The following is a 24,478-nucleotide window of genomic DNA, read 5'->3' as shown; positions in this document are numbered from 1 at the left end:
GGCCGCGTGGGTCCGCACGTTCCCCGAGGCCGCATTTGGATCAGTGCATCTTTATGCCAGAAATTTGAGCCTGAGATTACGATATTGTGATCTTAACGATCAAACCTAACGAGACAGAGACGTGGCCAAGTGGGGCTGCTTTTAATATCTCGGAGGGAGCGGTGGGGATCCAATTATTTTCAGTTTGGATACATTTCCCCTTTATCAATATCTCCATGTGCATAAATAAGATGAAAGTGGCGTTCGGAAATCAAAAGGACACGGAACTCGGATCACCGGGTGGACCCGCTCGGCCTGTGAGCGTGCGGTCCGTCAGTCTCTCCCACGCAGATTCCTGACGTCCGGCCCCACGGCCTCCTCCCAGACTGACAGCGTTTTAGAGGTTAAAGACAAGAGGGGCGCCCAGGGGCACAGGGGAACTGACACATGACGGAACCCAGAGAAAGGATGCTTGGAGAGGGAAGGGAACGCACACCCATCAGCAAGCTGGGGTCCCTTCCGAGTGGGATCAAAGAGACGGTGGATGATTTCAGCTGGGCTCAGAGCTTTTCCCAAGGGCTCTTTCATGGAATTGAAAACGCAAGCTCTCCACTTCCAGGTTCCTTTGATTTCCTAGACCAAATCGGCAGGCCCCCAAAGCGCCTTGTAAACAGGCTACCTGCCGTGAAATGCAAATAGCAACTGGTCCCTGCACACCCTCCTGGGCTTTGGCCAAAGCCCGCCACCTGGAGATACAAAGATGGGAGATGAAGAGAGAGCCGCTCAGCCCAGCAGAGTTCAGCTGCTGCCAAGAGGAATGCGGCTGCGGAGGGCTCTGATCGGTCCTGGTAGGACATTCTTTTCCCTGCAAGTCAATCGAAAAAGCTTCGAAGTGCAAGGGGGATGGGATTGAGAAGAAGGACCTGCCTTAAGTGATGCAGACTGGCCCCCCGAGAACACCAGCGCGTGGCTGAGCGTGCCAGGATGCGCACAGAGGCTTGTGGAGACGGCTTCATCGTATCCTGGGCGTTTTGCTCACGAACCCACAAGGGTTCCAAGGCTCCAAGGCTGCAAGACCCCCTGACATGTGTATTCCAAGCGAGCCAGTTTTCTGTCTCACTCACTCACTCCAGAAAGACGCACACAACTGTTTTAATGTCTTTACCTCCGAATCATGTCCTGACACGGGTACTGGAGCCCTGCCTGGTTTCTCCAGACCCTGCGGGCGTCCACACACTCAGGCACTGACCGGCCTGCAGACAGCAGGCCGCCCCTCTGTAAGCCCCCGACGCTAGTTCTGTTCCCACCTCGCCTCTCCCTCTGCAGCCCCATTTACAATCAATATTTTAAGTGTGTGCTTAAATGGTATCAATAGCAATTAGAGGGGAATTCTGATTCCACCCCAGATGTAGTTAATTGTTACCACATCGATCTCTAACTGGCTCCTTTCTCCAAATTAAACCTCCATCACAGAGTGGGATGAAGGGCCCCCTCTCCCCTCCCACGACAATAAATTTAATATCGAATGCACCGGGGGAAAAAAAATGGCAGTTGTTGCAGAATCCATCCAAAAAAAGATTTTTTTTTTCTTCCTGGGAGTAATTAAAAGATGCTTTTCTTGACTAATGATCCCCCGGTTTAGGAATGGGAAGTCAATACGGCTTTGCCGCCGTCAGCTTCGATTGATCTCTGTGCTGTTCAAGTTTGAACGGCAGTTCTCGGGGCAGCTGAGAATCGCTGGAACCAATTATGAGCCGTCCGAAGCTGCCCTAATCAGGGTGCAGGGGACAGACGGCTGGTCAGAGGACCCTGCTTCCCTGTGTCCTGTGTCCCCTGCAGGTCTGGGCGACACCGTGCAAGGTGGTTTCAGGTTTTTTTTTTGGAGAAGAATCTGCTGGGTTCTACTTCCCCATGGTCTTGAGTGTGTGTGTGTGTGTGTAAGGATCTGCCGGGTTCTACTTCCCCATGGTCCTCAGCCTGTGTGTGTGTGTGAAGGATCTGCCGTGTTCTACTTCCCCATGGTCCTCAGCCTGTGTGTGTGTGTGAAGGATCTGCCGTGTTCTACTTCCCCATGGTCTTGAGTGTGTGTGTGTGTGTAAGGATCTGCCGGGTTCTACTTCCCCATGGTCCTCAGCCTGTGTGTGTGTTTGAAGGATCAGCTGTGTTCTACTCCCCCATGCTCCTGAGCGTGTGTGTGTGTGCGTGCATGCGTGTGTGCTGGGGGAGGAACAGCACATTTCTAATTATATGCCACTGTCAGAATGAATCTTCTGAACAAGACAGAATGGACGGAGCTTCTCGGGAAAACAGCTGGGCCCCTTTTCAAAGAATTAGACTGGATATATTGCACTTGGCTTTTCCTCAGATGGAGATAAAAATTTATTAAAATATTTCTTTTTAGTATTACCTTAGGGCCACATTAGCGAGCCCTCCAGCTGTTTGTGCTAGCGAGCACCGCCAGTGGAGACAGCGAGATGGGGCGGGTAGGGGGGTGTATCTCTCCTGGTCTTGGGGAAGCAGGGACCAGGCCAGGCATCACTTCTTACATTGTAGGTGGAATTCCATGCGGACATTCCAGGGCAAACGTTTTAGTTTTCTGTCTGTTTGAAGATACTGCAGGAGGTAGTGGAGGAGGTAGGGGTCTGGGTTTTCATGATGCAATTATGTTGAGTTGTTTCTGAGTGTATCTGAGGCTCTCCCTCTGTTCTACCAGGACCACCGCCTTCAGACTGGTCTCCTCACCTGTCTCCATCTCTTCCTATGATCCTGCTGGCTGCCTCTGATCCTCCCGGGAACAGGTGGGACATTCATGAACACTTAAACAGCCCCAAGAGCCCACCCTCTGCCCACCCCCAGTGAAAGTGAAACCTGCTCAGTCATGTCCGATTCTTTGTGACCCCATGGACTATACAGTCCATGGAATTCTCCAGGCCAGAATACTGGAGTGGGTAGCCATTCCCTTCTCCAGGGGAATCTTCCCCAAATAGGGATCGAATCCAGGTGTCCTGCCTTGCAGGTGGATCCTTTACCAACTGAGCCACCAGGGAAGCCCAAGAATACTGAACTGGATAGCCTATCCCTTCTCCAGGGGAATCTGCCCAACCCAGGGATCGAACCCAGGTCTCCTGCCTTGCAGGTGGATTCTTTACCAGCTGAGCCACCAGGGAAGCCCACCCACCCCCAGAGTCACTGTTAAAGCACCACCCCTGGCTCACGAGGTCTTTGCTCCGCCATGGCCTTGCCCTTCCCCATCCCTCACTGTACCCACGGCTCCACCTCCCCAGGGGCTCCCCAGGCTTCCTTTGGCGTTCCTATCTTTGCCTAAGCCTCCACCACACACTCCCCACACTCCTAAGCCTGGAGAACCACCCCATGGTTCCAAGGCCAGCTCAGAAGACATTTCTCCTGAACTTCCCTGAGACCACAGACCCCTTCCATCTCTGAATGCCACTGGGTCCTGGCATCCTTGGCCAGCTCTGAGCACACACACCCATCACTGCAGACCTAAGGTCATCACTTGGCGACCACTTCTGTTCTATGAGAAGGCACTCAATGAATATTTGCTGAGTTTAATTAAAACCACAACTCCCTGGGAGAATTACCAAAGGCACAGTCAATTCTCAAACATGTTTTATCTTCTTAAGAGTTGAACAGAATTTAGAAACTCCAAAGTTACGTTGGGCAAGACCACATAACTATACCATCCTCACCATAGGAAGTTCATGACAATGACTCCACCTGTGGGAAAGGAAGACTCAAATGTCTGTAATCTGTAAAGATACAATATGTACAATCCTGCACAGAAGGGGAAGTCATACACTCAGGAACTTAATTAAAATACTCAAGACAGAATAATAAAATACTCTTACATACAGTCTTCACTTATGAAGACAAAACTATTACAAAATATTTCCCAGTTAAAAACTTAACTGACATCTTTGTTTCTAATCATTCTAAACAGTTTCTAGTTATGACAGATGGAAAAACAAACTCTTCTAATTCATGGTATTAAAAATAGTACATATGCTCCTTTTACATACAAACAGTAAGATGTATAAAATTAATCTTTTCTCAACTTACTTCAACGTTTTCTGCATTCACACATTAAGCTCAATCCAATTTTCAATCATTTTTCTTTTTCAGATCTAACTACCCTCTAGTACATGTATGAAAAAATACATGTATGGGAAACTACATACATGTATGAAAAAAATACATATTAAAACACGAACTAATCTTTGAAGAATGCCCCTAGTGGATGAACCAGTAGATTTCCATATTAGCGTTGTATCAAAATTTAAAACTGTAAAAGTGTATCATGTCTTCAGTTTGTAGGACCGTTGCCCACATGGCATATTACACAACATAACTTACGGAAGAGCTCATAGCGCCGAGCTGAGAGGTTTTAAGCAGAGACGCCACACACCTTTCAGTTCCCCACCCCCTTTCCACAGAGCATCTAATACGAAGGGTAGGGTTAATGAACTGGCTTCATTCTCGCAAGTGAACCGAAGGGGGCACCCCAAATTCATTTTCCAGTGTTGGTGAAGCCCACCGCCCTGCCACACCATTATTGCTTATTGATAGAAACCGACTTCCTACCCCTCGCGTGGGGCCCACCCATAGACGGACGCCCAGGTTTCCTTGTCTGATCCCCGGCAAAACACATCAGCGCTGGTGCTGGGAGGCCCAGCCGCCCCCGTCACCGCGCACACTCCTGAGACGCGACGGCTGCGCCCGCCCACCACCCTCTGCTTCAGACGCCGGAACAGCCTCGGAGACGGGACGGTCCACCCCGCCTCCGCGAAAGAGGCTTTCTCAGAAGACGGGCCATTTTACCACCTCTTAGGTACATTAAATATGCATGTGTACTCAAAAACGGCTTATAATTGCTGCAAATGAAAAATGAGAAACAGAATGGGCTCAAAATAAATGCGTTTTTTACACTGGGTAACAATTAACACTAATGAGGAGCCACCACACGTTACGGACGCCGTACTTGGTTGATTAAATGTGTTAGGAATACAGTTTAGAAAATAAAATATGTTTGGTTACTATTAACTCACTTAGTGGGAGGTCAGAGGGGAGTGGAGCCAATGGAATAGATGCTTATCAAAGACATAAGAATAACAAAATCAAAAGAATCCCAAATTCCATAATTAGTGTTAACAGCACAGCTTATGCCTATTAGAAATGTATTAATTAAAGTGATATATTCATCAGGTTAGAAGCTTAATACGTCTCTGAGAGAGGGAGAGGGATCCCCTAAGTGTAAAAACAAACATGAAAAATTAAGGAGTTGGAATTATCCACGTCCGTGGAAAACCAACTTTAAACACAGACATTTCCGGCTGGTTATTGGCCTTCCCACCGGTGGCCAGGGCGGTTCTCGCGGTGGCTGTCGCTAAGGTCACTCCTGGTTTTGTTGAGCAGAAGGCCGAGTGAGTGCCCGCCTCCCCGGACCCCTACCTTGTGGAGTCCAGCGAGGGCTTCGTCCGCCCCTGGGTGCTCTCCTCCCAGACGCTGTTGGCCAGCTCGTTCCCGATGGACGACATCACTTTGATGAGCTCAATGGGCCAGTCGTCGAGGTCCAGAGACCGGACTCGAGAGAGGTGGGTGCCGAGGTTCCGGTGGATCCCTGAGCACTCGATACACATGAGGGCTCCCAAGTTCAGACTGGCCCAGTTGGGATCTGCGGGCGGAGGAAGGGGACGCCAGATGCAACCGGACTGCCGTCACTCACTCCCAAGGCCCTTGGATCTCAGGAGCGAAACTGCTAGCCAGACTTCCCCGTCCAGCAGTCCCTCCTTGGAGTCAGGGCCTTAAACATGCTGCCTTGGACACCACCTGGAACTGTCTTAGGCATCTCAGGAGGTCTGACGTGATGGCGGCAACTTTGAGACACCTAAGGCTTTGGCCAAGGCCTCAGAATTCCCCACACAATGAACAATTGAAAGCATGGGTTTGGAGAGAAAACACGCACGTTTGGGCACTTCTGCAGACTCCCTGGTGGCTCAGACAGCAAAGAATCTGCCTACAGTGCAGGAGACCCAGGTTCGATCCCTGGGTCGGGAAGATCCCCTGGAGAAGGAAACGGCAACCCACTCCAGTATATCTTGTCTGGGAAATCCCATGGACAGAGGCGCTTCGTGGGCTACAGTCCAAGGGTCGCAGAGAGTCAGACACGACTGAGCGACCAACACACACAGTGGGCAGACCCCTTGAGCAAGCAGACACACAGGGAAAGGAAAGGAGGCGTGACTGGGTTTCTCTTGTGGATGGCTGCTGATGCAGGGAAGGAGAAGGGAAGAGAGGGACAGCTGGTCATTCCCAAAGCTGCAGTGTCCCCGGTAATTGCCTGCATCCGGGGCACATCAGCATTCTTAGTGGCATGGTGGGTGTGCTTGCAAACTTCAAAGATGAAAGAGGGGCTCACCACAATGAGAACGTCTGACTCTCAGGGATCTTACTGAGGGGCAACCACCCAAGCAGTTCCCATTTCTCCATCCTTCACTGCTGGCAAGATGGTTAGGTTCCTGCATGACTCGCAGAGCGAATCGGAACAGGCTTTGGGCTTGGACACCGAACCACGGACATCACGTGGGTCCAGGGAACAGCCCTGGGGCGCCTGGTGTGGAACTGGCTGGCCTGGTCAGGAGACTGAGGACCCAGGCCCAGGGCCGGCCTCATGCTAGAGTCTCCAGCTGACTTCCAAAGATGGGGCTGACCTTGACAGTCAATGGCTTTCACCACTGACAGAAGCAAATAAGGCTTAAATCATCCAGGAATAATCAATACCTTACTCCAGGTAGACTTGAAGAGTCACCAAAAAAAAAAAACCCAGGTAACTGACATCATATTTATCTGGAATCATTCTATAAATGGCAAATGACCCGGGAGGGACTTTAGGCTAATTCAACAGAAATCAGCCAGCCATTTATTTAATATTTAACATAGGAAGGCAGGAAGGGGGTGGGGACCATGTGGTGGTGGGGTCGGGGGGACACACAAGAAGAGGGGTCTGTGACCTCAGAGGTGGTCTTGGTGGGGCAAAAAGAAACAAATGCCTGCAGAAATAATAATAATGATAACACACAGAAAACCAAATGGCCTTGCCACCGTGTCATTGCTCGTGGCCCTGACCTCAGTCCCTCAGCCTTTCCCTTGTCTTCCGAGAAAACAAAGCAGGTTGACCTAAGAGCTTAGGGTTAAATCCTGCTCCGTGACTGGCTCTTTGGTGACCTGGGCTGTCTAACTCGACCCTTCAGACTGTTCCTGTCCCTCTAGGAGTGGGACCCACTGTAGCACCAACTATTACAGTCACGAGAATTGAGAGAGACAGTGTCTGGCAGGATTGGACACAGACCTGAGAGATAACGTGTTTAAGAAGTGGAAGCTTAGGATCGCTTTTCTTTCCACACTTGTCAAATGTGGCCTCACTCTAAACCAACTGGCCCCAGAGCCTCCCCTGAACCAGTCTCCCCTTCTCACTCCCCGTCCCCAGCCTGGGCACTCACCCGCCTGGCCCACTCCCAGAAAACTCTCTTGCCCTCCAATCGGCCACACACTGTGAAGCCCGTGAGCCACAGAATATTCCCTTTAAAGAGGTCTTCCAGATGGTGGGAGGAAACCATCATGGACATGTCTCTTAATGGAGGTTCTGAGAATAATCAGATTTTGTGCTTTTAAAGATCTCTGATTAAAAAAAAAAAAAAAAGATCTCTGATAAAAACACACTTCATGTGATGACTTCTCTTCTTCTAACTTCATGGCATGATGCAGCTTGAAAGTAAAAGTTAAAAATTCAAACAAAAGAAGACGCTTTAAAAAAGTCCCTCCAGGAATGTGCAGAAGAGACCTCTTCTGTCTCCTGGAGGCCACAGACTTGGCCTCAGCATCCTGCTCTTAGCTGCCCCGCTGGCTGGGGTGGTCTCTCTCCCAGGCGGGCTCTCCCCTTCTCTTTGATGTGTGACAGTCCCGAGTTCTTCCTGTAAAGTCACCCAAATCCTACCTGAGCAGCAGCTGCCCTCTCCCTGAACACCAGAGCCGCTCAGCCGTGCACCCTGCTGTCTCCCTGGCTCCCAGCGACTCCCTCCTCACCCTCTCCGGCCCGGCCCACCTTCTGCACCAAGTCTGCTCAGTGTGTGCCCTGGGCGCTGGGTGCGGCGCAGCATGTGGGCAGCTGGCTGAAGCCCAGCACCAGTGGTGTGATTGTGACTCATGGGGTTGCCAAGAGGCATAAGCAGGACTCATGAGAAGCCAGAATGGAAATGATTACGAAGAAGCGTTCACACAGGGACAACTGAGTCACTTTGCTATATGGCAGAAATTAACACAACACTGTAAATCAACTACATTTCATCTAATTAAAAAAGAGAGAGAGAGAGAGAGAGAAATACTTATGGTGCCATCAGAGAGGCTTCCATGCGCAGGGCACTGTGTTAAAGTCCAAACAAAAGCACCTCAAGGCCTTCCGCACCATTACATCATGCACTGCACCTTCCACAGCAGATGACAGACGTGGGCTGCGGCAGCGTGGGCTGCGGCCGCCCACCCCACCTCCCTCTGTCCAGGGCGGAGCCTCCCGCCCTTGTGAGTACTCACTCTGGGTCTCGCAGTCCACGCAGTGGGAGTTCCCGCGGATGTTCCGTATAGACTGCAAGGCCATGGCCTCACTCTGGCTGGTCAGCCGGGACTGGGCACAGAGGGAGACAGATAAATGGAAGATATGAGGACCCTGAGATAAGTGTACATGACTGAGAAATAGCACCCGGGAGTCACCGATGGATCGTGAGCAAGCACACAAGTTTTGGGTTCAAAACGGGTCTCCTCTCCAGATGCCTTTGGGTTTCCCAGGCGGTGCCAGCGGGAAAGAGCCTGCCTGCCAACGCAGGAGATGTAAGAGACGCGGGGGTTTGATCCCTGGGTCGGGAAGATCCCCTGGAGGAGGAAGTGGCAACCCACTGCAGGATTCCTGCCTGGGAGATTCATGGACAGAGGAGCCTGGCGGGCTACAGTCCACGGGGCTGCAGCGTCGGACGCAATGGAGCAGCTGAGCCCAGCACACTAGATGTCTCTGGGATGGAGCCCAGCTGATGAAAAATCCATCAGGAGCACGTGGTAAGATGCGACAGATGAGAGGCTCGGTGCCCAAGACACGTCTGGTGGTTCCTCGTCAGGCGACCACGCGCCCATTACACTCTGCGCCTTGGGGACTCACTTCCCATTTCCGGTTCGGCCAGTTGTTGCACCAGCAAGGCCACCGTGCAGTGGGGGGTGGAGGTGGGGCGGAGGGGACTGTGTAAGTGGCTGGGGGCATTTATGCTTCAACACATCCTTCATCGTCTTTTCTGAGAAAGTCACAAAGTACAAAGGGGGAAAGGACAACATAAAATGATAAACTATCATCGTTAGGTTTTATTAATATTTTGATACCTATTCTAAGCTTTTTTTTGAAAAAAGCACATGTATAGAGATAGAAGTGCTTTATTTTTTATTTTTTTTAGAAGTGCTTTAAAAAAAAAAAAAACCAGCACAGCATATGTTACTTTGGAATCTGTCTAATGTCATAGCGTCATCTCTCAGTGGCATCACAGAACCTCTGGCATCATTTTAATTCATTTATTTATTGATGTGGTGAATATCCAGAAGTTTTATTTTTTATATTCTAAAATTTGATTTCGGAAGGTAGCTATTACCTATGTTACTGATTTTGAGTCTTTCGGCACCAAGACTTCTTAGAGAAAGTGTCATAATAACTCTGGCATCATTTTAAATGACTGCATGATATTCCACTTATGATGACTTATTTATGAAGCTTTCTTTGATGGAAATTTAGGCTGTTTCCTGCTCTCCTCTACTATGAAGAGTGCTGTGAGGGATATGTTTACTGATAAAACTTTACATGAATTCATGATCATTTACTAAGGATGAATTTTTCAAAATAGAGGTGGCCAGTAAAAGGATGTACCTTTGAAGGACTTTAAGGCTCATGATGGATACATTTAATACAACGGTCAAAGCCAAATAAATTCCAGAGGACACTTGGAATAAACTTGATGTTTGTATAAAAATTATTCATAAATTGAAGCATCGTTATGTCAAATCGTTTGCTGTTAAATAATTGATAGCTGACCACTCAGTCACAAACTACAATTTATTAACTGCCACCATTAGGGTAGCATAATACATCATTAGGGTTTTATTCCATGCCCAAATATTCAAAGTGTGTAGAACAATTTCTGTTGGCATCTGGAGTGAGTGTGTATGTGTGTGTGTGTGTATGAGTGTGTGACTGTCTCTGTCTACCTTTATAATCTCTTGGATTGCCACCGATTATCCAAGGGCAGCTAGAATACGTCATAGCCCATTCTTTTCCCCTCCAGCTGTTCCTTGTGGATATTATTTCCATGCTGTACACCTGCACGCCTGGTCAGCAAATGCCCAAGGTGAACGGGTACAAGTCTGCCTTTGTGCCCAGCGAGTCCTCCTTCTAGGAGCGGTGCCTGACTGAGAGGGCACACGTCCAGGGAGAGGGAAAGGGCAGCATCTTGAGGCTGGTGTTTGCATCAGGCCCGAAGGTGATGCTGGCCGTGTCCACAGAGCAGGGAGCTGGGAGGAGAATGGCAGGGCTGTGAAACAGAAGAGGCCAACGCTGTGCTCCACCTTCCTGAGTCTGATCCTCTGGCATGGATTCAGGGTCCGACTTGAGATACTGTGATTTTATGCAAAATCTGGAGACGCGTTTTGTCTGTTCAGCCAATTCCTGTTCTGAAACCGGCTTCCTGAGCTTTGTGGGTGATGCGTGTCTTTGGTCCCCGTCAACAGGAGACCCGGAAGCATCCTGAGTTTGCTTCAGAAGCCACATCTGCGGCCGCGACTTAAGTAAAGCCAAGGTGCTCAGAAATGAAAGGCCCTGGCTCTCCCCACTGTGGGTATAAAACTTCTTTTAAAAAGAGAGGCAAATTACATTATAATAATAATGACTGTGGTCTGGTTTACCCTGGTTAAAGAGGGTAATAAAAATAGATACTCCATCTTTCTGAAAGACAGACTCCCTTCTTAATGACAAAGCTGAACATAAATCATTGGCAGAAATTTCTTTAAATGGTTACAAATGAAATTGCAGGTTGAGAGGCCATGCTCTTTCTCCTGGTTTCTAGTTGTTCACAATCTAAAAAATAAAAACGCTCTCTAAGACGTTAGTGTCCCAGAGAAAGGGTTTAAAATATCCAAGCATAAAAATAATGATTTTTGAAGGAATACTCTGATTGGAAAAAGGAAACAAGAAAAATGACCTTTGTATAAGGACTATTATGGGGCAGTAATTCAGAAAATGCAGGTTAAAATCTATTTCTCCTGGCTAAACAAACGCAAAAGAATTAACTCTAATTGAATAAAGATACATACCAGGCTTTATCAACAGAATTTAGAAAATGGATATTTTATCTTCCCTGAACTCACTGCACACTCATATACATGCATGCACTTTTCATGGAAGACAGTACAACAGTTTCCTAACTTGACATGGATTTGAATTGGGGGGGGGGGCGGCATTTGTGAGAATGGAACAGGGCTTCTTTTTAAACCAGCACTTCTTTTCCAGAGGGTGTTCTGCCTAAAAACGGATGTGGACTCATCAGCCACAAGGATCCAAAAGATTCCATCCTCTACAATTAAAGGTCAGTACTTTACATTTGGGATGACTTTGAGAGAGAAAAAGATTTAAAACAGGATACTCTGCCATGCTGAGCTAAGATACTAATATATGATACAGGACATGCATCGACACAATGTTTCATTATCTTCTTGATCACTTCCCTTTCTGCATGGAAAAAGTGAAGGTTTTGTACCCATCTCACGGCCTCACAGGATGCACCCCATCCCTTGCCCCCGGCCGTTTCCCTTTCAGGATCAGTGGCTCCTGGTTTCTGGGGGTGGGCTGGGGTGGGGGCCTGGGGCAGGCTGCTCCGGGTCTTACCTTGTTCTTGCTGCTCTCGCACGACTGCAAGCTGGCGAGGATTTGGCTCTCAATGGCCTGGACCCACGCGTCTCGCTCCTCGTATGTGGTGGCTTCAAAGTGCCACGTCTGGCCAGTGAGGGACACAATGATAAACTCAAAGTTTTCTTCTTGCTCTGAAACACAGAAGAGTGGTGGGGATGAAGAGTTTAGCTTTCATGAGACCGAGGCCCCTCCGCCAAGTCCCCGGTCATGAAAGGGCCTTTGGGTTCAATCGCACCTGCATGGGGCCGCGGGCACGCACAGGACCGGCCGCCCCGCCGTGGAGATCTGAACCCGCATACCTCCAAACACTCCGGATTCGGTTCCTAAAGCCAGCGTGGCTTAGCTGGGTTTCAATCAATGCTCAGGGGAGGAGGAAAAAGGAAAACCAGCGTGTGATGTCAGCGCCTCTGTGCTGGGCACAGATGAAGCGACTCGGGGATATTGTATTGTAACTGGTGTTCTTGATATTGTAAGTCGGTGCCGGGCTCTGAAATTGACAGCGGGCTGAAAATCAAGTGAACCCTGCTCATCTCAGGGTGCAATTTAATTTCTTTATAAGCACCTGGCCCTGATCCACAGATAACACCAGAGCAAAGAGGGAGGCCTCGAGGGCGCCTGTCATTTCAGGGCAGAAGACCAGGTTCGCTGGGGAGACTCAGGCTGAAGAGCGAGCAAAATACCAGGTGATCTGAAGGGGGACCTTGTGGACCAGGAAGAGGAGTTCCGATGTTCAAATTCCTGCCCCGCCACCTGGCAAGCCGGAGTCCGGACGAGTTCTTTACCCGTCCTAGGCTCATTTCCTCACCCTCACAATGGGGGCGACCCACCTTCTTCAGTGCGTTTTCCACCAGCTAAATGATGTGCACAACTCAGGCCCTCAACAGTCTGGGCCACGGGACACCCCCCACGGCGCCGGCGCATGTCTCTGCCCTCATCTACCCTCCTGCCTCCGACACAAAACAAAAGGCCGAGGAGGCGCCGTGTGCAGACGGCATAGCCAGCTGCAGCGAACCGTGAAGACGTCTGCACGTGGACTTCCAGGCACCACGTCTCAGACAAGCGGTAGTGTCCCATCACGGGCTGCTGGACGGCGTGGTGTCACCATCTCCTGGGCGAGCGATTGTTATCAATAATGCAAATGACCCAGTGCCCACCTGGCGGACTGCTGCTCGAGTCTGTTGCCTCTGACACCCACACGTGGCCGTTCTTTCTGCTCAATCTGACAAATGCCTGTCTGCTCTGTCTGCCACACGCCTGGCTCCTTCAGCCTGTGTCCCAGGCACCCCTCATGGTCTCTGACTTCTGACCTCCGAGGGTTCCATACTGTCTGGCTGGCCCCGCCCCCTTTCAAGGCCCCGCCTCACTGGCAGCCCATCAGCCTCTGACAGGAGGATGCTCCCTCAGCCTCCGAAGCACCTGCAACCACCTGCAGGCCCCTCTCTACCTCCCCTTTGGTCTCAGAAGAGAGGCAGCTCTTACTCCTGTGACTGAGAGACCCTCTCACCCGACCTCACTGATTCCGGGCAGGTGGGGACCAAATGCTCATGTCTGTGTCGGCAACACCATACCTGGGGCCAGGGGACCGCTTCCCTAGACAAACACGGAATGCCACGGAAACAGGGCCACACCACCTTTTCACGGAGTCTTTGTGTATTCTGATGACAACAGTATCATGTTCTACTCAACATCAGCATCGCTGCTCTCTCAGGGTTTAGCCTGCTGGTGGGAGAGGCCTCAGTCTGCGGATCCTGCTCTGAACAACAGCTGGTGAAGGTGGGTCAGGGCCTCTCCCAGTCATGTTTCTTGGACAAGAGGACCCACGACTCCCATCAGCTTCTCACACGTCTGTGACCCTCCCTCCCGGCAACTGCTCAGAGCTCCTGTGACGAGGGTGCTTTGTGGTGGTGTGGAAGAGCGCTGGCAGAAAAGGAGCAGGTTGCAGGCCCACCCCCCAAAGGGGCCAAACTGGGCATGGTGTGGAGCAGACCCAGGACAGCCCAGTGAAGGGGCTGGACAGGAGGGTCCATGAAGCGGGAGGGGAAGGGCCGCTGGGGTGCAACCAGACATCCGGAGCTGGGAAAGCTCTCTTCCAAGAGCCAGAGTGGAATCAAGATTTTTTCATATAAAAACGGAAAGACCCAGTGACTGAGCACCACCCTTCCCTAATGGAACTGTAGAATTCTGAAGATTCTACAAAGAAGGTTTGAGACAGATGGGTTGGTGAGCAAATGCATAGATACATATGTAGATACATCTAAACAAAAATTATACCAAATGCTAATTCTCTTATCATGTCTAATTTGGGGAAAGTACCTAATTCTACAGAAATTAAAGTGGAGATGGGGACCCAGGAGTGAAAACGCCCTAGGATTTTGCACTGTTACCCAGGAGAGTTAAGGACTAACTTTAGACCTTGGTAGATTAGATACACATGAGAAAATCCCAGGGTTCGCCTCTACGAGAAAAGAAGTAGCATGTATGACTCTCTAACAAAGAAGACAGAAATTTAAAATACGATTAAAATCTTTTATCAAACCAGGAATAGAAGGGAATCCTCTTTCCGTGGACAAAGCGCAGCTATGCAAACCCAAAGAACATTATTCTTAAGGATGAAATGTTAGAAGCGATCATCTCACATCAGTTAAAGGAAACCCCAAGGAATCTACAAATGACGAGACATAATACTCGCAGTTAGTAAATGGGCAAGATAGAGGACCAATATAATGAAATGTTCATTGCATTTCTGTGTACAAGGATCTAACAGAAATCGCATTTAGATGTACCTGTTTATAAATTCATTTCTTTTCATCTGTGAGGGGAGGGAAGGATACAAAGAAATGTGAATGAGCCAAACAATTCCCTAAAAGTCGCAATACAGAGGGTGACCTGGGACCTGTAGTCAGTGGTAACCGGTGGGAAAGTGAGGACATCACACAGCATTTAAGGTGATGAATTAACTCAAGAGCGTGAGTGGCCAGAGAGGGTTCACCCGTCTCTAGAAGATGAAACCCTGGGTGGTCCACTAACGATAATGTAACACCAGAAAGGCTCAAAAGAGCGAACGGAAGCAGGGTGTCCCATGCCCCGAGCCTGGTGACAGCAGCTCATGAGAAAAGGCTGGGATTGAAAGGTGAGCCGCAGGAACATGCCTGGATGACCCTGGAAAGCAAAGCCATGTTTCACGTCATAATTGAGAACCCACCGTGCAAACACCCCAAACTCGATTCATCTGACACGGTGTCCTTTGGAGAGGGGGCGTCCAGTGGGGTGACTGTCAAGCCAGAAAGGCACACGATTAATTATGTGAGCCATGAACACGGGAATCAGAACCCACAGTCCCAATACTTCAGTGACCGAGAGAGCTGCAGCCATAGGCGGTGGTGGCCGTGACTGTCCGTGAGCGTGCTGTGTTTCTAGGGTATGAAGCATGTTCTCGGGCCCTGAGCTCTCAGCCACAGGCAGGTATGAGTCGGGACTTGTGGTCAAGGCATTTCACTCCATAGTAGCTCACTAGGCAGTTAAACACTGACCAAACGTTCTTATGTGATTTTTTTCTCGTTTTAACTGAATGGCTTGGCCTCGTCCTGGAGAGGCAAGGGTACGCTCCTTTAAGTCTTTTCCATGTGGGATCAGGCCACAGCTCTGGAATAAAGACGCCTTGGGTGGTGCCTGTGTTGCTGGGATGGCCTCTTCCCAGTGGGCCATGCTCAGGGGCTCCCTGCTGAGCTGTGGATGTGGACATCTGGGCTACCTGGAGGACGGGGCCCAACTCAGCATGGAGAAGACAGGGAGGAGGACAGGATGGACCACCCCCATGCCATCTCAGTGCAGCGGCAGCCCAGCCTTCTTTAGGATTTCAGGCCCTGGTGAAGAAGGCCTGATTCTTTATACCTGAAGGCCCTGTCTTTATACAGAGCCGGTCAGTTAAGCGACCTCACTTCCTGAGGAAGGGGTTAAATCTGCGCACGGAGTTTAGTTGCAATCACTCTACGCCAGCAGCATCCATGGACCCCAAGCTTATGCTGATGGCTTCGTGTGTTTCCCTGGATACTGCTGGTATGTGGCTGTTTTTCTTTTTGAGGGAGATTAATATGTTGAAAGTTGCTCAGTAGTGTCTAACTCTTTGCGATCTCATGGACTGCAGCCCGCCAGGCTCCTCTGTCCATGGAATTCTCCAGGCCGGAATACTGGAGTGGGTAGCCAATTCCTTCTCCAGGGGATCTTCCCAACCCAGGAATCAAACCAGGGTCTCCTGCATTGCAGGTGGATTCTTTACCAGCTGAGCTACCACAGAAGCCCAATATGTTAACTTCCCTGATGGAGCAGTGGTAAAGAATCCACTGGCCAATGCAGGAGATGTGGGTTCAATCCCTGGGTCGGGAAGATCCCCTGGAGAAAGAAATGGCAACAACCCACTCCAGTATTCTTGCTTGGGAAATCCCAGGGACAGAGGAGCCTAGCGGGCTAAAGCCCATGAGGTCGAAAATGTGTCAGACACAACTTAGCGACTAAACAACAATACTACGTTAACGCTTACAGATACAGTTAGAGTTTTCAGAACTGAATTATATCTGCATTATGACTTTCCTTTGCCTCCCAAGATTAAAAAAAAAGTAAGAAAAAGGATTATAGAACAGTTACATTTTAAATCATGCTACATATGACTTCCATGAAGGAATACTTGTTTCTTTATAGTGAATCTACCGCATGGAATAATAAATATGAAAATAATACTATTGGGCTCCAAGTTTGTGTCAGGAACAACGCTAGGACTTTCCTGGCATCATCTCATTTACTCTGATTACTTCCTTCTCTCAAGGTGGCCAGCACTGCTTTGTTTCTTAAGAACAAACAAACATTAAAAAGAAATTTCTCCTAGGGTATCCAGTGGGAGGTGGAGGGGTCTCCCCACTTCCAAGTGAATTTTTCTGTTATTTTTCCCTCACGCCTGCTATCAGAACAAGGTAATGAGCTCTTTTAAAGGTAATTTCCCCAGAAACTCCTAAGCACTAGTGTTATATTTCTCTTTTTGTGTTTTAAAATTATTATATTTAAAATTTTTTGGCTGCTCTGCTTGGCACGCAGGGTCCCAGTTCTCCCCTACCCACGCCAGAATCGAACCCGTGTCCTCGTCTTGGAAGGCTGAAGTCTCAACCACTGGACCACCAGGAGTTCCCAGTGTTTTATTTCTTTTTAACTCGTCACATCTGGAGAATGCTGGGGACGCATGGCTGTGGACGTGGCAGTCATCAGCTGGGAACGTGCCAGCTGCCATCTTCCTGCATATCCCGCTCTGGAGCTGGCGATCAGTCCACACGGGGAGGAGGGACACGCCCATGGACGCCAGGACAGTCAGAGCCGGGAATACTCATGGCCACTCTGGTCTGTGCTACTGGGGGACACATCAACCAACTGCTCTTATCCAAGTCGGGGCCAAAGGACTCCTTCCTTCTCATCTGGGACCTGACAAGACACGGCCCACGGTTATCCATGGGCGGGAAACCCTCTGCTATGGAGGCCGCTACCTGTGGACAGGTGAGAGCGCTGCCGACCAGCAGAGGGAAGCAGGGGTGGGATGGACCCAATGCCCGCCAGGTCCCGGGTCCCTGCAGCCAGCTCCAGCCCCCTGGCCTACAACTGGTTTGGATAAGCTAATCCATTCTCTTCCCTCCCTTTTTTCCCCCTGCTTAAATCCATTTAAATTTCCATCACTTCCAAACCCAGTCCTGATGAATCCAGTGGAGAAAAGATCTGTGCCTAATGGGAGCCTCTGAGCTGCTGCCTGGTCGGCATCTTCTTAGGTCCACACATGGTAAGCCTCTAGATTTAGTCCTGGCTTGTATTTCTATACCATGGAGCTGACACTCATTAAGTAAACAGTAGATCTGGGGACCTAAATACTAAATATCATCCCCTCGTCTGTGTGGACAGGACATTTACAAGCTCCTCCCCATGTTCAAACAGGATGTCTATCAGGTGACACAGCCCTATTCCAACCACCAGGGGACCAGAAGGACCCCTGCACATCCCTGAAGCGGCTCTGGGATGCTATTTTAGTATTTGCAACCAGGTAAAAAAATAAAAATAAAGATAAAGATAATTGGCGGTGAGAGGCCAGTGAGTCAGAAAGACAGAGCATCCCTCTCCAACGTCACCCTCATTTAAAAGGTGAACAATGAGAAGGCTGAAGTTCTCACTGGCTGCGTTTCAAGCGTTTCCATTACTACAAACCGCCTTTTCGTGACCATTACAGCAGCTTATATTTAATTCATTCTGTAAATATAGAATTCAGCCTGTAGAAATTCCTGACGACATCTAAGGGACAGGCTGTCTCTCAGCCTTAGATACACAGGTGATCATGAAATTTCAACCCCCTGGTCCCCTGGTCGTGGAAAAAAAAAAAAAAAAAAAAATCAAAGCCCGCCACACCCAGAGCCTGAAAAGAAAGAACGGTGTTGTCTCACAGTGTGACATTCCAGGGCTTAGCGCTTTCATAAAGTTCTGTGATTAGGCTCATAGGGATTTAAACAGTTTTCCGTGTTTAACGGTTAGCTGTGGAAAGTCCACTATAATAGTATTTTAGCACCATGAACCTGTCGAAACCAACCTGCCCAATTATTCCAAACGACATTAATAACACCGGATATTACACTAATTGCGTCCAGTTTCTATGCAGACGAGGCCCCGTGGGGCTCATTTCGCCTCCTTAGGGGCAAGCAACTCAGCCATCAGACTGATTTCACAAGAAATCCCTCCTCATTACACAAGTCCGGGCTGTCAAACTTTTTTTTTTTTTAAAGGTTAATGGGCCAATCAGTCATCAATTATTTTTGCGGAATCTTAGCAGGCAAAGGGTTAAAGGGCTAAAGGCAGCTGCAACTGATTTCTACTTGGAGGTTGTTTTCAACAGGGCACACTTGATGAGCATGCCTTTTGGGGGTGGTTGGAAGGCGAGACGGACGGAAGCGCACCTCCTGTCTTGAGGGGTGGGAGCTCCATCTTGAGCTGCCCACTAGGAGAACAAGGGCCCCGTGCTCCTGAAGAGGCCGAGAGGGTCCGGACCCTCCTGCTGGTCGGATGCACAGTGGGTTAGAAGGGCCTGCGAGATGCAGGTGTACTATGTATGGTGATGCGGAATAGATCAGTTTCTCTTCTGCATTTGCAAGGACTCAAGGTGTCTGCAGACATCACTCATTCCATGTTCTTCATTGGCCAGGTGAGGAATCTGGTCCGTGTTCCCCAGCTCCCCTACAAACCTGGAACCTGGACCCTGATGTCCATATCTATGCATGAGGCTAAGCATCCTGCCGGATACAGTTAACGACAAACACATGATGAAAACCTGCTATTTTAATGGTGCAGAGTTGACAGCGTCCAGGATGGAGGGACCACGTGTCCACCGGTAGAGGTGGCCAAAGAGTCGAGGCGCCACCAACTTCAGAGGCTTTTCGACAGTCACCCTTTCAAAGTGCCCCTCGCGTAGCCAAGGCTCTTGGGAAACTGCCATCCTCTGCGCTTGTGACGTCTGTTGTCAGAATTGGGACTTTGGTGTTAGGGTTCAGCACGGTACCCTGATGACTGTGTTAATAGCAACGCAAACCCCTGGTCACACACTTTTTTTCCTGAACAGATTTTGCAATGAGTTTCTGCCTGCTCCTCCTTCCTCCTTTCAACTTTCTGTTTTATGTTGGGGGTAGAGCCGATTAGCAACATTGTGAGAGCTTCAGGTGCACAGCAGAGGGATTCAGCCACACACATCTCCCTGTTTCTGCCGGAACCTCCGCATTGTCTTTACTCTGCATCCTTCAGGTCCTGGGCTCCCACTTTTGGGGTTCTCTCTCCCAGAATGCCCTTCTCCCTTCCTGCCCTGCCATGTCCTAACTAGGAGCCTTGAGCTGCTCACTTCGCCCGGCTGGTCTCTTCTGTGGTCCAAGAAGGAATGGGATGGACTATGATGACAAAGGCGTGCTGTGCCTTCCTTTCTTTTGCCAGGAAAAGACCTTCATCATTAACCCCAAACAGCCTGACGGAGCCTCAGAATCCTTCCCAGTCCAGTTCTCCAGGCTGTTGTTGTTCAGTCACTGGGTCGTGTCCGACTCTTTGTGACCCCAAGGACTGCAGCGCACCAGGCTTCCCTGTGCTTCACTACCTGCCGGAGTTTGCTCACACTTGTGTCCATCGAGTCAGTGAGGCCATCCAACCATCTCATCCTCTGTTGTCCCCTTCTCCTCCCGCCTTCAATCTTTCCCAGCATCAGGGTCTTTTTCAACGAGTCAGCTCTTTGCATCAGGTGGCCAAAGTACTAGAAGCTTCAGCTTCAGCATCAGTCCTTCCAATGAATACTCAGGGTTGATTTCCTTTAGGATAGACTGGTTAGATCTCCTTGCTGTCCAAGGAACTCTCAAGAGTCTTCTCCAGCACCACAATTCAAAAACATCGATTCTTCTGTTCTCAGCCTTCTTTATGGTCCAACTCTCACATCCGTATGTGACTACTGGAAAAGCTGTAGCTTTTATATGGACCTTTGTCAGAAAAATTTTCCAGGTAGCCATTATTATTCATCTAAGTTGGAAACCAAGATGGAACACATTTGCTAGTCTGCCCCCTTCCTAGGTCCCCCACAATCTGTACCCTTGGAGACTACGCCAGGCTTGGTCAAACATAGCCTCAGGATTTTATGCTAATTTGAGGAGTCCTACAATTTGTAAAATAGTTCAATACTTCTGCTTTCAAAGCATATATTAAATAAGCATGTGGTTTAGATATTTTACCCAATTATGATGAAAACGACCCACGTTTAAGATTTTAGCCCAAACCCACCATAACATTGAAAGTCAGTTTCTATTTATTTTCAGCTTTTTTCTAAGAAAAGATAAATGTGAAAAATATGGTGTCTGGGACTGTGCAGACCCAAGACCTATAGCAAAAAAAAATTAGTTAAAAAAATGCCCTCTTCCACTTGAGGAGCTGTTCACTTTAAACAAAAAGAAAAAAAAAATCATTAGTCTTTATAGACACGCTGGTCATGGTTCTCAGGTAAATATTTTTGCAAGCTCTCAGCTTGGTAAATGTATTTGTTTAGCCCAGAGTCCGACTGAAGTGTTATACTGTGGCTTAATTTAGGACAAGGGCAGAATTCATGTTGTGAAAAAGCAAGACCCCAGAGGGAGGTCACAGAGTTAGGACTGTTTACTGCTCCGTGTTATCACAGGAAGATCCTCATGAAACACAGAGAAGGTTTTGATTTTCCCAACACATTAGACAGAGGTGCGAGGGCAGCCGGAGAGCCAGGCCACGAGACAGCTGTTGCTCCCGGAACAGTCAGGGGCCATGCACGACTTCTAAATTATGGCGAGTGATTGGATTCCCAAATGAAACCATCTCAGGAGGCAGAAGGTGGCTGTGTCAACATGCTGGCACCGGCTCGGGCCCAGGCACCCCGAGAATACTCAAGGCCCCAGCTTTCAGTTTAGAAAGAGGGAACCCAGAGACCCCTGTTGGCATTTATCTGGTTACTAAGCAATGCTCCATACGCTTACCGTTTGCTACTCATTCTAACTTACATTCATCACTTTTCAGAGGTCCCCTGCTCTCCGAATCTACTGGGACATGGGGCCCAGGACCCTTCCTCTGCCCAGAGCCCAGAGTGAGAACAAGGACACTCTGATGGGCAGGCTCTAGAACCTTCCACGCTGCCCCCACCTCCGGCTCTTCTCTCCTGGCTGCAGCTCAGCACAGGGATGATTATCTATCTCATCTTTTCTTTGAAATGCTGAGGGCTGGAAAAAGCTGGCAATCTTGCTTCTCTCCCGAGAAAGTCAAATCCTGAAGCAAGCTCCAGCGAAAGGGTTTCCTAAATCTGGATTTATCTGCATGAAATCTTGGCCGTTCATGGTTGAAGAGGGCTGGCTTTGGCCGATCCTGCCCTGTACGGACACATTCCACAGGCCTAAAACGTCTGTGCTTCATGCAGTGTGTTCCCAGAGATGGTTTTCTATGATGTCAGCCTTTATGACAGTTTCGCAGCAACCAGAGTGTACCCAGTTCCACAGTCAGGGCTTCATCTGCCTCTCTCAATTTCTTCTTCAGCTGTCCTTTGGTGCAGGTTTTATGGTCTCCATTTCGGAGAAAGAAAACTAAGCAGGGAGGAGAGGCCCAGCAACACCAGGAATTCACAAAGCGGGAACACGGCAGAGCTGGGGTCGGACACAGGCATGCTGGACTCAAGAGCCCAGTTTCTACATCTGATGGGTCTTTGGAGGACGAGGGTACAGTGGAACCGGGAGAGGTAGTGAAAGGCGTCTGGGAAAAGGAAGTTTGACTTTTAAAATCCCCTCTTACACTTTCAGGGGCAACGCTTCCTGCCGAATCTCAGCTCCCTGCTATGTAGATGGTGCTCAATCTTCTGCCTTTTCTTTGAGTGCGTCCGTGGCATCTCTGACACTAGGAGCAGTGGGAGCGGTGCGTGCAGGCGCCGTGTTACCTGTCTCTGGACACAGGACCTCGCTGACTGTCCCCACTTTACAGATGGGGAAACCGAGGTGCAGAGAGGGCGTGGGGATGGCCCCAGCTTTGAGCTAAGACGTGGGGACGTGAGAACTAGACCAGGACTAGTTGCTTAAGATAGTTCTGTGGCTTCTGATCAGGAACCAGGCTTTGACGACAAGTATGTACATGACTTACGGAGAAGAAGAGCCTGGCTGTAGTGTGGAAGGCAGCCTCAGATGGTGGCCCCATACAGGTCAGCACACACACGGGGCTTGGGGAAGGCCGCTGGGGACAGGGGTTGCTGGTCACAGGACAGGATGCCAGGAAATCTGAGTCCTCAGCCCTGGGGCACATCACGGCTCCAGACTCCAGAATCCATTGTGGCCTCAGTCTCCTCTAAACCTCCAGGCCAGCAGAGCCTGGTTGGAAATTCTCCTTTCTCACCCTGCCTCAGGGTCTCTGTGACCCTTCCTGGGCTGACTGTCAGCCTGACCCTCCATCTGCCTGGGGTCCAGCTCTGGGCACCTGCACCATCCGTGGGTCCTTGACAGGCGGGAGCACGTGAACATCACCTGTAACTGAACTGGACGTGGATGAGGGGGGCATCTCAGATCTGTGCCTGAGGACTCCAGAGGGTGGAGAGGACATCGCAGAGTTAGGCCGGCCACGGGCTGGCCTGCTCGTGTCTGCTCCTAGAAGAGGGACACTCTTGGCCGTCCACTGGAGGAAGGGGGTGTGGGCGTGACTGGGGCCCGAGGGACCACCAGAATGAGACTCATGTTTCTCCACAACGGGGCCTGTGTGGAGCCATGGTGCTTGGCACCTCCGAGTTCCCCCATCTGGCCTTTGCGCTATGGCCAAGGACCCCAGGTAGGCATCACATGCCTGCCTCTGGGGCAAGTTCCATCCACAGACACGGAGTCTACACCAGGGCTGAGCCGGCACTTCGGGCTGTACTGAACCCCGCTGGTAGTCGACTGACATGGCCTGTCCCATACATACGGCGTGGGTGGGCCTGGCACCCCTGGAGATGCTCTGTGTTCCACGATACATCTCTTTACCCATTTACACTTCACCCTGTGCCTTCTTCTGTAGGAGCAGGGAGAGCTGAAAACTCCCAGAAGAGTCCATGGTTGGCCCACCGCACAGTGGGTGATGGTCTGACCCACCCCAGCGGTGCAGGGAATGTTGAGGACTGAGGACACGCACACGGATTCCGCGTCCTCCTACTGGGGTGATGCTGCTCACAGACCACGCAGCCGGCTGCCTGGCTGTGCGTCCTGCCGCACAACGTCCGCTTCTGCTCAGGTCTCTCTGTTTCCAGAAACATGTTTCCCTTGGAGTTGAATATTCCCAAGTCCAGCCTCACCCACCAGACTTCAGATACATTTTCCCCTTGGCCTAACAGGCAGTTACAAAGTGAAGAATCGCATCACAAACCTTCCATCCCACCTCGCACACAGGCTCCCAAGATGGAAAAATTAAAGTCGTATTCTTGTTGAAGGAATTTAAATTTCACCAACGTTGGGAAAAAACTGAGTTTTTATAAAGTAAACGGAGGTTTAAAAATTAGGGCAATATTATACATACAAACGAGGTTTCCAGCTTGGTTTCAGAGATAATTAGCCCCAGTGGACAGAAAAAAAAAGTGGAAGAGAACATATTTTTGTTTGTTTTCTAATCCTGTCCATGTGTGTCCCTAATTAGTTCTGTTTAATTTATTTTCATCCACTCCTGACATTCATCCTTGACTCTTTCCACGAGAACCCAGGAGAAGGGTCACGGAGCCGGGAGATCCGGGCACATGACCTGTCTCTGGAAGATGCCAGCTCCAGGCCCTGCAGAAAACCGTCTGACTTGCTTAAACTCCCACCTGTAACGAAGTACCTACCTGGCAGTGAAGGTTCAATGAGGAGACGTGGCCCTGGGGCCAGAAGAATGAATGTGAGTGAGAAAGGGCTTTGGCGCGAGACCATCAGGTTCACTTCTTGGTCTTGCCCGTCTGTC

At 49.7% G+C, this 24,478-nt stretch overlaps 1 protein-coding gene across 7 annotated transcripts in view; it reads right to left on the bottom strand.

The window, feature by feature from the left end:
- Positions 1-24,478, bottom strand: part of AGAP1 (ArfGAP with GTPase domain, ankyrin repeat and PH domain 1) — a 562,160-nt gene that overhangs the window by 52,967 nt on the left and 484,715 nt on the right. For all 7 annotated transcript variants that reach the window (XM_070780389.1, XM_070780391.1, XM_070780390.1 and 4 more), the window contains 3 exons: positions 11,960-12,114; positions 8,584-8,674; positions 5,449-5,671 (listed from right to left, as the gene is read on the bottom strand). In XM_070780389.1, the coding sequence (XP_070636490.1) occupies positions 5,449-5,671; positions 8,584-8,674; positions 11,960-12,114 (469 nt within the window). The remainder of the gene's footprint in view (positions 1-5,448; positions 5,672-8,583; positions 8,675-11,959; positions 12,115-24,478) is intronic.

The sequence above is a fragment of the Bos indicus genome, chromosome 3 (genome assembly GCF_029378745.1).
Source record: "Bos indicus isolate NIAB-ARS_2022 breed Sahiwal x Tharparkar chromosome 3, NIAB-ARS_B.indTharparkar_mat_pri_1.0, whole genome shotgun sequence".
Classification (NCBI taxonomy): domain Eukaryota; kingdom Metazoa; phylum Chordata; class Mammalia; order Artiodactyla; family Bovidae; genus Bos; species Bos indicus.
Note: the sequence above shows the minus strand (reverse complement) of the source record. Positions and strands in the feature narration are given on the sequence as shown.